The sequence below is a fragment of the Panthera leo genome, chromosome B3 (genome assembly GCF_018350215.1).
Source record: "Panthera leo isolate Ple1 chromosome B3, P.leo_Ple1_pat1.1, whole genome shotgun sequence".
Classification (NCBI taxonomy): domain Eukaryota; kingdom Metazoa; phylum Chordata; class Mammalia; order Carnivora; family Felidae; genus Panthera; species Panthera leo.
Window position 1 is genome coordinate 41,267,260 of NC_056684.1, and position 15,397 is coordinate 41,282,656.

General features: G+C 51.5%; 1 protein-coding gene across 1 annotated transcript; it reads right to left on the reverse strand.

Annotated features, from left to right (window-relative positions):
- Positions 1-3,993: 3,993 nt before the first annotated feature.
- On the reverse strand, positions 3,994-11,409 carry FBXL22 (F-box and leucine rich repeat protein 22). Its single transcript, XM_042941793.1, has 2 exons — positions 9,633-11,409; positions 3,994-6,545 (listed from the first exon to the last, which is right to left on the reverse strand). The coding sequence occupies exons 1-2, from the start codon at positions 9,965-9,967 to the stop codon at positions 6,209-6,211; spliced, it is 672 nt and encodes a 223-aa protein (XP_042797727.1). The 5' UTR covers positions 9,968-11,409; the 3' UTR covers positions 3,994-6,208.
- Positions 11,410-15,397: the final 3,988 nt, after the last annotated feature.

Genomic DNA, 15,397 nt, shown 5'->3' on the forward strand with positions numbered 1-15,397 from the left:
ACTTCATCCCCTCACCCATCACCCGGGGCCCTTGGGTCAGCCCGTTGGCCTGTCCTCTCAGCAACCCCCTTCCTCCTCCTCTGATGCTGGTTTGAGTGTAACATGCTAACAAGAGCCTTTCCGGAATAGCCCCAGTGGGGAGTGGCTCTCCTAAGCAAGGAGGAAGCTAACGAGAGTAACACGATTTAACCTTGCCTGTGAGGAGTACGTGGGGGCTTAGAGAGCCGGGCGGTTTATGGTCGTGCAGACGGACCGCCATTGCTAGTAGGCACTCTGCACGCACGAATGAGTGACCACGAGAATGAGCGGGTGAATGTGCGAATAATATGAGAACCAGTGAGTGGCTTTCGTATCCTTGAATGGTGGATGGTGGGAAGTTGTGCATGGGCTGGGGAAGGGGTTACACTCCTGGGCATGTCAGAATGAGCGGGTGGTTCTGGGAGAGGGGGCCATCTCAAGAGCAGCTATGAAGGTTCTGGCTGCGGGGAGTGGGAACAGGAAGAGGGCAAGGCCTTTGGGTGGTTTGTCTTCATCTACAGCCGGTTCGTTGCTGCAGTACTTCATGGACCGAGGACAGTTCAGTCAAATGAGGTGCCAGATGGAGAGCTTTGCAGGCACTTGTTTTCCACAAGGAAGGTAGAAAATAAGTGTTTTCAAAGAGAAATTGGAACAAAGATACGGTTTTGTGTTATATAGATATTTCCCAGTGACTGTGCCTAATAATACGTGTCACGATCACATGTTAGTTTTGTCGAAGAGAAGCCTTCAATTGGAATTGGGTCTCAGAGGGAGAAACTACAGCTTCTGGGAAGCCACAGGGGTTCTGGGCAAAGACGAACCTTTAATACTTGATGTCAGAGCTCAGTCGGCAGGAACAGAAGTGGTGAAGGGCTCTGGGCCTAAAGCACTCAGCCTGGGGTGGAAACGCACTGCCCAGGACTCTGGGCCAGGAGGGAAGTGAGAGGAGAGAGGCCTCTGTGTGCTCCTGAGGTCCTGGGCAATGCCAGAAGATGGGTCTCTCAGAGCCTCCTGGGCTGGTTCCTGGTAACAAGTGGCTCTTCCCTCTTTCTGAGCTGGGCTGGGAGTGTGCCCAGCTGAAGGCTACATCTGCAGTCTCGGGGTTTTATTTTATTTTATTTTATTTTATTTTAATTTTTTTTAAATGTTATTTTTGAGACAGAGAGAGATAGAGCATGAGCAGGGGAAGGGCAGAGAGGGAGACACAGAATCTGAAGCAGGCCCCAGGCTCTGAGCCGTCAGCACAGAGCCTGACGTGGGGCTCGAACTCACAGACTGTGAGATCATGACCTGAGCTGAAGTTGGACACTTAACCGACTGAGCCACCTAGGCGCCCCTCAGGGTTTATTTTAAATAAAAATAATGCCTCAACCTTTGAAAGGCTCTGTCCTTTGCTGCCACATTTGATTCTTGATTGTAGGGCAAAGGTGCCCTCAGCAGGCTGATGCTCATGGTTCCAGGCGCCACCTGTCAGGCTTCCTGGACGGCTTTTCAGGAGGTCTGACCCTGCAAGGAAAATCTGCATAGACACCTTGATTTTATAACAGATGCCATTTCTTTGCTGGAAACCTGTCTTTTTTTTTTCTTTTGTAATTTGCTGATTTTTAGAAGCCCTGAGAGAGGAAGGTTGAAGTCCCTGGTCTGAGGGGCTGAAGTGGGCCCAGCACAGGTGTTTATCCCCTAGTTCACTTTCAGCCTCTGTAGAGGCTTGGGCAGTTTTTTATTTGCTGGATTCATTCAGTTAAATACTTGCAGTTTTTTTGACCCTGACATAGTCTCCAGAGAATTTGGACCCCCAGCTTTTAAAATTTAAGCTTTCCCCTTGGGGTGCCTGGGTGGCTCAGTCGTTTAAGCAACCGACTTAGGCTCAGGTCATGATCTCACGGTTTGTGGGTTCGAGCCCCGTGCCGGGCTCTGCACTGACAGCTCGGAGCCTGGAGCCTGCTTCGGATTCTGTGTCTCTCGCTGTCTCTGCCCCTCCCTTGCTCACACTCTGTCTCCCTCTCAAGAATAAACAACATTAAAAAAAAAAAAAAAAGTTTTAAAATTTAAGATTTCCCCAGAGGCCTTTCAAAGTGCAGCTTTGTTCTGGGCCTCCCAGCTCTGTGGCCCTTGCCCAGCCCTGCCAGTCAGATGTGTTGAACTTGGTTTTTAGCAGAAAAAAACAAGTCTTGGGCATTGTATCCTACAGCTGGAGGAATCCTAGAGCTAAGGGGTCAGGTGACCTCTCCTTTTACAGACCATAACCTGAGGTCTGGAGAGGGAAAGTGCCAGATCACAAGTGTGTACACGCTAGAGCTGGGAGCCCTGGCTTCCTGTGAGCACGCCCACCGATGATGGTAGAACCCAGAGAGCTTAGTTCCCGCCAGTCATCCCACCTGTGCAGAAATGGGCCCGTGTGTCCCTGTAACACAAACCTCATGGCACCTCCCCCACCCCAGGAGCCTCCACCTGCCAAGGAGCATCCTGGAGCCCCTGACCTAAGAGCGTGCGGCTCCAGTCTCTGCTAGTACTGAGGTTCCCGTGCAGACCAGCTGGCACCGTGTGGTGACTGGCATCAGCCTTCCACCGGGGAGCACTCTCCTGCCCGGGTGCCCGTGCCAAGGCTGTGTGCCCTCCCCCTAGCTTTTCCTCTGTGTAGCCATTGGCTGCCTTGGCCAAAACTGAGTGAAGAGTGCGTTCAGGAGCTGGAGAGTTTGTAGTCTGCTCTAATGGAAGCCGTGAGGACACTCGTAACCTCCGAGCCATTTTCAAGTGGCTTTGGAACACAGGCTCCCGTCTCCCCTGGCATCTGTGGGGATGCCTTGGGCTTTCTGGCTGCACCCTTGCTGAACTGTACCTGCTGATGGAACACAGACCCCGTGGGAGCGGGGGTCAGTCTTCCAGCGTGGCTCAAATCAAGTGATGTCCTCCATCCAGTGTTCCTGGATCACCCCCATATAGACCCTGCTTGCATCTTCCTGGTGCCCAGGCCTTGTGGGTTCTGCCAGGCACTTGGCTTTTCCAGGCCCCCACAGATGTGGATGTGAGGACGCCTCTCCCTACCCCAGCCCTCCAGGCAACTGCACATTTAGACCTGATCTCATCAGAGCGTCACAGAGAGGGTACTGGTCCTATTGTAGAGATAAACAGGCTCAGAGAGGTCATAACTTGTCAGAAGTGATGGATGGCAGAGCTGCAGATCACTCAACACTCCCCGCAACCCCAGATGATTGAGTCCGTGGATTAATTAGGCATGTGATGTCCCTTGTTCTATGCAGATCTGAGAGAAGACCTGGAACATTGTTACTGATCAAGCAGGGGACTGACTGTTCTGTCAAGGGCTTTTTGCTCAGTGCCCACTGATGTGAACAGCACCTGTTAGAAGGCAGATCGGAGAGCCATCTCATCAGTGCCTGCCTTCTGGCTGTACCTCAGGTGGCCCTCACGCCCCGGGGAGGGGGCGGGGCCCGATTCAAGCTGGAGAAACTGTGTTGGATGCAGCTGTCAGCACGGCTTCAGTTCTGTGGTCACTACAGCCTCAGTATGTGGGGGATTACTGGGCACCAGAAGCTTAGCCAGGGGATTTAACCCTCATTTGTAAAAGAGCTTCCATAGGGAGAGGGAAAGGGGGCCTCAGGTTACCCTATTCCAGCTGAACTTGCAGTGACTTCCGCTTTACACACATAATGTCTTAATCCTTAGAAGAGCCCTGCAAGCAAGATTCTCTAGCAATCCCAATCCACAGATTAAAAAGCTGAGGGCCAGGGGCACCCGCCTGGCTCAGTCAGTTAAGCGTCCAACTCTTGATTTCGGCTCAGGTCATGGTCTCACAGTTCATGAGATCGAGCCCGAGTAGGACTCTGTGCCAACATCTCAGAGCCTGCTTGGGATTGTCTCTCCCCTCCACCCCCCCCCCCGCCCCTCCCTCGCTCATGCAAGCTCTCTCTCTCTCTCTCTCTCAAAATAAATAAACTTTAAAAAAAAAAAAAAAAAAAAGGTGAGGTCTGGAGAAGGCTGACTGCTCTCAGTCAGAGGAGAGCCAGAAACTAGGATTCTGTTGTTCCCCAGACTAAACCCCCCAACTCAGGGCAAACAGAACCTGCTGAGAATTCAGGCTTATCAGAGATAATAAAAGCAAAGCCCAGGGCTTAAGTGGTGCTATTTTAAACAAACATTTAACCCCATGGAAGCCTGAGCTTTCTTTAAACATTGTTTGCAGGAGTGGGGGAAAGGCCAGCAAGGCCTCCTTCTAGAGTCCGGAGCTATGGTGGGTAAACTGGAAAATTACCCACCCGGAGGAGTGGGGCCCTCCCATTCCAGAGTAGCTGGCGGCCTGAGGCAGCGGGCTCTCCCTACACAAGGGTGTGAAGGAACTATGCCAGGCGTGGCCTCAGTGCAATTACCCACCTGTTTCTGGGCTAAGCGCTGGCGAGACAAGGGGGCCTGGGGGAAGCTGAGGCCTTTTTGGCAGTCCCTGGAGGGGTTGGGATGGGCTGGGTTGCTGCTTGCCTGCCCACAGGTTCTGCCTGGAGAAATTTCAGCTCCTGGGAGTCACCTACATGTATATCATCTCTGCTTGGGGCCCTGGCTCCTGCGGGTAGGTTGGGTGGGGGACCTCCAGCTCTCATTTCGTGCTCACAATAACCTCTGAGGCCCCAACGGCCGCCCACATCCCTATTTCTCTGATCTCCTTTTCTGCTCACCTTTCCTCCTCACTCACTCTGCTCCGGCCACGCTAATCACCAGGCCTCCCCTAACTCACGGGCTCTGCCCTTGGTCTGGAGCCTTGCACCGGCTATTCCCTCCACCTGGAATATTTTCCTGCCAGATGCTGCTTGGCCCCCTCCCTCACTTCCTGTTTCAGATGCTGCCACTCAGGCTTATATTGATCAACCCCTTTTAAGTAGCTTCCCTCTCCCCAAACCTTCGCCAGCAGTTGCCAGATATCCCCTTCCCTGGTGCTTCCTCCCCACCTTCCGCCACCGTAGCTTTATTGTCTTTTTATATACCAATTACTGTCCCTTCTACTAGAAGGTAAGCTCCGTGAGAATGGAATTTCCTCGCTGGTTCCCCAATATTGGGCAACCGTGAGTAGGGATGGAGATCCTCTTTCCCAGAAAAGAAACACCTGGCCTCAAGTGCCTAAAGGCCCTAGGTAACCGCTGGTGGTGGGCGGAGCCAGAGCGGAGCGTCGCCTGCCTGCCGGCCCATGGCTCCCTGCCTTCCGCTCTTAACCCAAGTTTTCACCGTGTACCTGGGACCCGGAGGCTGCTGCCTGGACGAGAGCCTATACTTTGTGGCTAAAGGTGAGACATCAGTGACTAAAGCCCTGAAATTGTTAAGTCAAGGCGTGTGCCCATGTTGAGCAAGTCCAGCATGTAAAAATCTAACTTTGTATCAGCTTCTAATTGGTTTCATTATCAAGAGACTTAAGCGGGGCTGCTGCTCTTGTTTTCAAATCTTTACTTAGGGTTTTTCAAACGATTTCTTCTGCCTTTGTGATAAGATAACCATAGAAAATAAGGATATGCTATTTATGAAAGAATCACATCTACCAGCGCATTTTCTAGAATTATGTGTGCGGTCTCTGCTGAGGAAAGGCAAGCGGGCTCTCCCGGCCACCGAGCAAAGGTGCGGGCGACAGGGCCGCGGTGGCGGGTTCGGTGGCTCTCTCCGACTGTGAGTCCCGGGTCCCCCGCTTGTCCCGCCCGCTCGCGCTGCACGGAGGCCACGCTCCTGGGAAGCCGGAGCCGCAGACGTAGTGCGGGACGAGAGGCCGGCTGCGGAGGTCGCCCCACCCCCGTTCCCAGGGCGCTTGCGCGATGCCGGAGAGCTCCCGGTGGCCACGCCTCCCCGTGCGGGTATTTCGGCCCCCGCCGGGGATTGCAGTCCAGGCGTGGTGCAGGCCTGTCCCGCTGCTGCAGGCAGTGTGTGGTTGAGGACCTGGGGCAGAAGGGCGTCGGGAAATGTGCTGGTGTTTAGTGAGAACTATCCGAGTGTTTTCCCAGCATCCGGTTAATCTTGCACTCCTGTGCGTAAAACCGTCATTAATGTGAGGTAGGCATTAGTGTCCCAATTTTGCAGACAGGGAAACTGAGCTTCAGAGGTGTGACAACGCTCTGGGAGGTGGAGGGGCTGTGGTTGGAAACCAGGTTGCTCCTTCCGCCCGGCGGCCCTTGGCCGCGTGTCGTGCCTCGGCGCCGTCTGCCTAGCGCGGCAGTAGCTTACGAAGGGCAGTGCCGGGCGCCCTGGGGAGCTGGTCGGGGATCATCGTCGCGCTGTGCTCGGCTCGCAGCGCCAGGCGCGGGCACGCGGCGCTCAGGCGGCGCAGGCCGGCCGCGCTCACGTTGCGGCAAAAGTCCACGTGCAGGGTCTGCAGCGCGCGCCCGTGCGTCGCCACAGCAGCAAGCGTGCGGTTGGTGACGCGCGCGCAGTTCTCCAGGCGCAGCGCACGCAAGTGCTGGCAGCAGCGCAGTAGGCGCACGAGGCAGTCGTCGGTGACATGGCCGCATCCTGAAAGCGTGACGGACTCGAGGTTGGGGCACCTGCGGAGAGATCGTAGTGACCCCGGGAGGGGCCCGCGGGGTCGCGATTTGCGTCTGCCCTGGGCCCCGCCCGGTCCTGGAGCTCCCAGGCCAGGTTGCCCCCTAACAACCCTGGGACTCTCTGCATATTGTGGGCACGGAAACAGGGAAAGGGACTCAGCAAGTTTAAGGAACTTGGCCTGCGATGCCGCGGCCAGGATCAAAACCAAGGCTTCTGTCCCATTTCCCCTACTTTCTGCCTCTCCATTCCACCAAACTTTACTCTGTGTGGCTTTCAGCCTCGTGAGCCGCCCCTGGTCCTGCTGTAGGTGGACAACTCTGGATGTTCTTGGGTTCTCTCCGGACTCGTTTGCTTTGGGGTGAGAGAAGAGATGCTGGGTGACCAATCGAGTCTGGCTTCAAACTTAGGCCTTGATGCTCCTGGGAGGATGGTCGGGTGGGAACAAGGGTTTCCTGTAGGGTGGCTTAGAGACGGGCACGTTCAACCCGTGAATCTGGGGTCGGGACATTTCTCCCAGTATGCCTGTCTCTGGGTTCTAGAGCCCGGGTTTCAGCTCAGTTAACTGAGACAGTTATTGCATGCCCACTGGGATGCCAGCCTAGAAAAGGTCAGGAACCAGAGTGAAGTGGGTATAGTCAGGGCCACTTCTACACAGTTTGGAGGCTCCTCTGCCCCAACCTAACCAGCACCTGCTGCTGAGAAGAATCTCGAGCAGAAGTTAGATTTGGCTTATTTGCTAAACCACTCACTGAGCTTTAGTTTCTTGGGGGAAGTGGGGCAGGCACAGCAGGGAGGGAATAATGCCTACCGGTGGGGTTGTAGTGAAGATTGAGATGGGGAGTGTAAAGAGCCTTAGACAGGGCCTTTTGTAGGCAATTGTAACTCACTTTTTCTGGGAGCACACAGAACCAGACAGCTTTGCAGTCAAGAAGGACCGGTCTTGTGGGCAGGGGCCTTGGCTCCCTGTAGCCAGAAGTTGCTGGCGTCTAGACTGGGGCTTTCCCTTTCCCGATAAGCTTCTCCCTTAACCCCCTGACTGTAGCAGACTGGGCACCGCCTCATTTCAGGCGCTGAGCCCATACCACCTCCCCAAGTTCACATGGCTTCTTTAGTCTTCATATCCAATCCTCTGTCTACACCCTGTTGTGTGAATGAGGGCTCAGGTAACTTGCCTGTAACTTATTTGCGCTCTGACCAAGGACAAATGCCTGAGCTGTGCTAGTCCTCCTTATCTGTCAAGTGGGAGAAATTATTACCTTCAGGGTGGTTATGATGATTAGGTGTTTAAGCCACAAAGATGGTGAGTGGTCCCTTTTGTTGTAAGAACCTTTAGAATAATCTTGCTTGTAGGAACAAAACAGAGAAAGTGGACTCCTTCCCTGCCATCCTTCCCTGTTCTCCCGTCTCTCCCTGCCAAGAGCCAATTGCTAAAGAACCAGATTTGGTGGATATTAGTATCCACTGTGTGCCAGTGCTATTGTGTCATTTCATCCTCTTAGCCTGTGAGAAAGGTGACTTATCCCGTTTTAAAGATCAAGAAAGTAGGTTGAAAGAGTGTAAATGTTTGGGCTGGGCTCCCATGGTTGGACGGGAGCAGAGCTGGGAGACTCCGCACGGAACCCTGACCACCAAGCTCTTTGTTCTTTTTGTGTCACTGGGGCCCCTTGCTGCACCCACATGGTGCCATGAGGGGCCTCATCCATACCTTGCCAGCTCTCTTAGAGCAAGAATGGAACAACTTGAGAGTAGGCGTGACCCTCCCGTATATGTCACTCCAGTCTGATTTCCGGGAGTGTTAAACCCATTGAGATGGCCTCATCCTGGCAGGGCCTAGCCAAGATGGGCTTTTCTTCCTGCTGCCTTAAAAAAAAGGCAGGGCGGGGCCACCACACTGTTTGCCTTCATTCCTGTCATGCTGCCAGTAAACAGCAGCTTTTAAACCTGGGTGGCAGCAAACTGGCGGAGCCTAGTGTGTTACCAACCAAGAGTGCTCTTCCTCAAAGTCAGGACAGGACTGGTAAATACAGGCTGAGAGACAGGCTGGCAGCAGAAGTCTGCTTGTGTGGGCTACCTTAGGCAGGAGGGTGAGACCATGGAGGGTTGCCTGTGGCTCAGCCTCTACCCATGGTAGGCTTGAAGGATGAGTACAGGATGTATTTGGGACATACTTACATCAGAAAATTAGGGGCAGCCTGGGTGGCTCAGTCAGCTGAGCTTCCAACTGGCTCAGGTCATGATCTCGTGGTTCCTGAGTTCCAGCCCCACCTCGGGCTCTGTGCTCACAGCTCAGAGCCTGGATCCTGCTTCGGATTCTGTGTCTCCTTCTCTCTCTGCCCCTCCCCCATTCATGCTCGCTAGCTTGCTCTCTCAAAAAATGAATAAACATTTAAACAAATTAATTTCGTCTAAAATTCAAATTTAACTGGATGTCTTGCATTTTTTTTTTTTTTCCCTAAAATCCAGTAATCCCAGGCTATGGGCAAATCACATGATCTCTCAGAGCTTTGATTTGCTCATTTGTAAAAATAGGCCAAAACACCCTTCCCTAGGGGTACAGTGAGATTAGTAAATTTCTAATGAGGAAACCATTCTTCAATACCACCACCCCTCCTCCCCCCGCAGTCTGGCTTGGTTGGACTAACCCAGAGCACCCTTGCTCTCCTTCCTTAGTTGCATGTCACAAACCTTGGAGTTTGTTTGCTAGGGGAAGAGTGGAGGCGGAAGCTAATAGCTGAGTCTTAAGAACCTTTCCCAGGGCCTGACCTTGAAAATAGAGGCCCAGCCAGAGCCCCTGAGGTCTTAATGGCTGCCAGGGCAGACAGCTGCCTGAATGCTTCTTCCTTGTGGCAGAAGCAGCTCCAGGACCTGTGAGGCTAAGAGGAGGAGAATCCCCACGACTGTACTCATCATCCTCTGGGGACTGTGCTGTGGACAGGCCGGGACAGTCTGCCTTGGGCCTAGTTAGATTGTCCCCAAAATGGAGCTATCTTGGTCTTGTGGTTTGTTCTTCCCTGTCCCCCAGAAGTCTCCTAGAGCTCTAGAATCCACACCCCACCAAAGCCAGCTCTGCTCAGAAGGTGGCCTACCTGTCGCACACCTGGAAGAGGAAATCATTGACCAGACTCTCATGCCGGCTGCAGATGGTCCTCTGGAAGGCGCTCTTGAGCCAGTCCTCAATACTGCACACCTGCACGCGACTAGAGTACCAGCAGATGGAGAGGCTCCTGAGGGCTGGGCTCAGCAGGAAGTTGTCCTTCTTGAGTTCTACGAGGGAGTGAAAGTGCAGCAGGGGCCAGAGTGTGGGGTCCTCAAACACGTCCTGGAGCTGGGGGCAGGTCCTGGCAAGGTTCTTCCTGCTGTCCTTGTCCAGGAAGGAGAAGAGGTGCAGCAGGCACTCCCGGTTGAGCTGGGTGAGATGCATGGCGTGCAGCAGCCACAGTGTGTGGCCGGAGCCCGGGGACCTGCCCTACCTCCTGCTCCTCCTCCCCCGCTCTGGGCTAGTGGACATATATGGTTGAGGAATGGTGTTTATTTTTGGCTAACAACTGGTGCTGAAGCTCTGAGAACGGGGCGGGGGGGAAAGCCAAGATCCAGACATACGTGTAGCCGTCTGTGGTTCGGCTTATGTTCAGAGGAATTGAAAATCCTGGCAGAAAAGCAGGCTATTGAAGTTAAATAGCTTCCTTAAAAGGGATTTCTTTCCCTTTTAGCTGACAGTGGTGCTTAGCAGAGAGCTCTCTTGGCTCTTCCCAAGGCACTTTCATTGGAGGGTGGATGGCCAGACCACCTGTCTAGGCCTGCAGTCTCCGCTCACTGGGAGAGACCCTAATTATAAATTGTATGTTTTCATTTTCTAGTGTATCAATAGGAGTCTTCTGTTTCACTTAGTAGGAAGCAGCCTGTTGTCTAGAGAGCTAAGGGTGACAGTTCTGTGTGCAGAGGGGGAAGGTGAAGCCATGGGTAATGCCCCCTTTCCTGTGAGTTTTGCAGGCCAGGCTGGACCACCTTCAAATCCTGCTACCCTCCACCAGGCGACTGGACTGCCTTGGCCTCCCAGCTGGCTGTTTTTACCTTGAGTTGTTTCGCAAAGCTTCCCCTCAAGTAGCTTAGCTGTCAAGGTTCTTCTGTGTGTATTTGTGGAACCTTTTAAGCTTCAGTTTACTTGGCTTTACATCTTACTATTTTTCCGGCTAAGAGCCCTGCTGTATCTCGTCTGTATTTCCCAAAATGTCAGGATGGATGAGGTAGCTCTTAGCACAAAACTGCCTGAAACAATTCTAAGTATTTTAGCCTAAGCTTGCCCTTTAAGCCAGCCACACACCATCCTCTTTGTGAATGCCTTCATAACCGGGCCCCTGAGCCTAGGCAGGCTGCCTGGAGGCATCATCCCTTAAGTTCTCCTTTCCTGACGTAATTTAGGTTTCTCAGTACGTGGATCTATTTTCTAATACTCCACTCCCACTCCCATCCCGGATTCTACCATCCCGGATCCTACCATCCCGGATCCTACCGTATGTATTCTGCTATTGTGAATTACCGGCATTATATGCCCCTCTGTTAGTTTGTTTGGGGGAAGAGGCCAAAGGCCGCATGCTGCCTCATGAGGCATGGACCATATTTTTCTCTGCTCCAGGGAACACCATCTAAGTAAGTTAGCTTTGTTCATTCTCCCATTTGATTGGAATTGGACATAAGGGGATACTAGGTGTCCAGTTGTGTGGCTATAATGCAGATGAATGCAGACTAAGGCTTAGTCATTCCTGGTGCAGCTTTGCCTTTGAAATAAGCATGATGCAGGGGCGCCTGGGCGGCTCAGTCGGCTGACTGACTTCGGCTCAGGTCATGATCTCGCAGTTTATGGGTTCGAGCCCTGCACTGGGCTCGCTGCTGTTGGCACAGAGCCCACTTCGGATCCTCTGTCCCCTTCTCTCTGCCCCCCCTGGAGCCCACCACTCTCTCTGGGAAATAAACCCCAAACAAAACAACCATAATTCAGCTAAAGAAACCTCTGAGACACCAGACTTAGCGGTCCCGTGTGCTTGGTTACCCCAGCACTGCCAAGGCGAAGTGGAAGGGGTGACTTTTCTTAAAAACATAGACCAAGAGACAGCTAAAAGAAGCATTTCTCAAGGAAAGGGCCACTAGTCACAGCTAATATTCCGGACTAACCATTTTAATGGTTCACAAGTACAGCTGACAGCCACGGCCCCTCTGGCTCTGGTTGCACTTAGCCAGTCTAAAGGTATGCTCGGCTGGGTTTTAATAGAAAGCCTTACCATCTCCACTTTCCCTCCCAGTTCCTTTCCAAACCAGTACTTTTCAGAGGGCTGACCTCTTAGAAATAGGTGGTTCTTTGAACTTCTTAAAAGGTTGGCCACTGGCAAGTCCTTGTGGTCTATTGTGGCGTCCACAGAGTCCTGGGGCCCTGCTGGAACAGTTCCAGGCTGGCACGGCCAACGTTCAGAGCCTGGGGGAGGGGAGGAATATCCCGGAGCAGGGGGTGGGCCCAAGGAGGCAGGCGCGCCTGCAGGGAGGGTCTGGACCGCCAGGGTGCTGTTGACAACTGCTGCTCCCAGTTGGCCTGTAAGCCTCTGACCAGCACAGCTGCCTATGGGAGCTGGAGGCAAAACCATGTGCGCTTCCGGCACCTCTGTCTCCAAAGGTGGAAGACTGACAGGAGCAGGCCAATAAGTAAGAGGGAAAAAGGAGGGATGTGGACAGGGGAGAGGGGGATGGTTCTTGTGTTTTCATTCTCCAGGGACCATGGGGGCAGAGGGGTCGTGTGTGTGTGTGTGTGTGTGTGTGTGTATATATATATATAGGAGCTTACTGAAAACCAGAATGTTTATTTCTTAACAGTGGCACTTTATTTGCCTGTCTTACTTTATTTAAAAGGTGACCAAGAAACATCCTTTGCTCAGAGCCCAAAAGCCAGTTCCTCAGGGTGGCGTCTAGCTCTGAAGGAGGCAAGCAGACGGCACTTGATAAGACGAGCTGTGTCAGGAGAGGCAGGGTGATCTCACTTGGCTCTGGTGCACACGGGCTGCTCCTCCAGCACCTGACTGCGGGTGCCAGGGTGTCCCTTCCCGCCACTACCTGTCCCTGCAAGTCACTCCATCCCGGCCTCTGTACTCTGGCGGCCCCAGATAGGGAGGGTTGAGAAGCAAACTGCTGACTGACTGACAAGGCCCATGGCTGGAGCAAGTGCACCATTACTTCCTTGGCTCCCATGAAAGGAGCTCAGAAATAATAGCCAAGAGGAAAGAGACCAGAAATTTAATGATACGTTCATCCATAAAACAGTTCAGGTTGGTGAAGCGGAAAAGGGATGTGATTACAACATAAATGAAATTAGTCACTTGCACAGTTAATCCTCTCGCATCACACAAACGAGGCTTTCGCGGCAAACGGTCACATCAGACACAACCAGCACCGGCGGAGGGCAGGGAGCTCTGGAGTCCATCATGCTCAGACCCGCGAGGCGATGCGGAGACCTTGGCCTCCAGCACGACCCACCCCGTGGCTGCCTCTTCCTGCACCACAGCCCGTTCCTGTGGGCTACACCCCAGTCCCCTGGGACCGGTGCCCTGGCCGCAGAAACCGACTGCTCACGAGCCTTTTCAGGGCCGGAGTGAAGAGGCCACTTGAGCCACAGGGTACATGAGGGAGTTGAGGGGATGCTGGGGGCCGAAGTGGGAGAAGCGTATCTAAATAGACTTATGTACACTAAACCCATGAAAGAGGTTTGGCTGTTAAGAAATAAAGATGTCCCCAACTGCAGAACCAAGCTGCTGAGTAGGTTCCCCAGGTGAGATACACATTTAGCACTTGACCAGGGCCTGTACACTTCACTGGTTTAATTCTATTACATTTGTCATCACTAGACACTGAGTAGAATACAGTGGATAAGCAAAGGTTTCTCCACCATGGAGAGAGATTTGTGTTGCCACAAACGGTTTCTATCACCCACCTGTGTGGGAGGACTTCTGAGGAAGTTTTCTTGTTCCAGAGGAGAGGTGTGACAGCATGAGGCACTGCCTCAGCATAAGCTCTCTGCGCGAGAAGCCACACACACACACAGATGACATGGCACAAGGGGAAAGCCCTGAAGAGCACACAAAGATCAGCTTTTAAAATAGGTGTGATAAGGCTACACAGTTAAATTTTGTAAATACGAATAGGCACATTTACATCACTGGTGTTCAAATGCACAGTTCAAATGGATCCAATCACTTTTCCAAACAGCCTTCCTTCATAACACCAAACATTCTGCTTAAGTAAAATCAAACACTAAAAATACTCCAAAAATTCAAAGAGGAGATGTGCCCATCTCTTAAGCCAATGATGTTACCTGTCTAAGGACCACTTTCCCCCAGCAAAGCAGTCTGGCTGTCACTAAGTTCCTTTTGGTACGAAAAGACAGTTTTTCTCCACCAACATCAACACTGCCCAAGGCTTTATTGTTGAAGTCATAGCAGCTGCCCATTAAGAGGGAATAATCTAAGTGCAAATGTTAGAAGTCACAGCTATATACCGTCTCAGTAAAAGAGCCTGAATTCATAGGAGACACTGAACAAAAATCAAAGAAGATGCACATTCCAAGTTCAATTACATGTGGTGTTAATATATTAATATATTAGGTCAAATTATGTGAAACTTTCACTTTTGTAGATCAAAAAGGCAAATACCACAAATTTCCTATGGTTCAACCTAATGTAATTTAGAAGTGTAAACTATTTAAAATATATGTTGCCCTCTTAATTATCTTCTAAGGTGTCAGACCTAAACATAAAGGCAAAGCTTTTTTCTCTGGAGTGAAAATTTAGACCACTGCTATCTAAGAGAACTGCCCTAGACCTCAGCAGTCCTATGCCACATGTGGCTGCTGAGCACTTGGAATGTGGTTTGTGTGACCGAAGAACTGAGTTTGAAATTTAATTGAAAAAAAAAATATGTTTATTTTTGAGGGGGGGGGGGAATGGGAGGGGCAGAGAGAGAGGAGATACAGAATCCAAAGCAGGCTCCAGGCTCTGAGCTGTCAGCACAGAATCTAATGTGGGGCTCGAACTCAGGAACCAAGAGATCATGACCTGAGCCAAAGTTGAACATTTAACTTTCTGAGCCACCCAGGCGCCCCTAAATTTAATTTTAATTAAACTTTAACCACATATAACTGGTGACCACCATAGTGGATAGTACAAGTTTAGACACAATTGCAGTTTTCTCCTGGCCATGTTAAAGTGTTGAGCAGCTGATTTTTGCTCTGAGAGAACAGGAGATATACCTAGCTAATACTGAAATGGAGCCACATCTTCTCTTGCAACTTCAAATATCCACCCTGAGGACAGCTGTTAGACTTTATTTTACATTCATGCACTTAAAACTTGACAGTTTTTTCTTTTAATAGAAAAAAACAAGATTACCAAAAAGTCTGGTAGGTTGGCTTAATATGAAATACATTCTGCCCCTTGTAACTTGTAGACACTTGAGAAGAAAATAAAGGCTGGAATGAGAGATGAACCTGAAAACAGTGCCTAGTCCTAAGGTGCAACCCTCTCTGGGAGTCCCTTTCTCTGATTCCTTCATCAGTGCTGCCACTGCCCCCCACCCCACCCCCAAATCAACAAACTAACCTGGAACACTTGCAGAAATCACAATTACCTTTCTTAGATGGAATTCTGGTTCCAAATTTCAATTTGAGTTAAATCTTAATGGAGCCTGTACCTATGTTTCTTGAACACAGTTTTAAAACCAAGACTGCTAAACTCAAGAATAGAAACTCTGTTCACAGTGAGAATATTTTCAGCTTGCTCTGCTATCAGGATAGGCCAGTGGGAGTTGTTAAAACCCA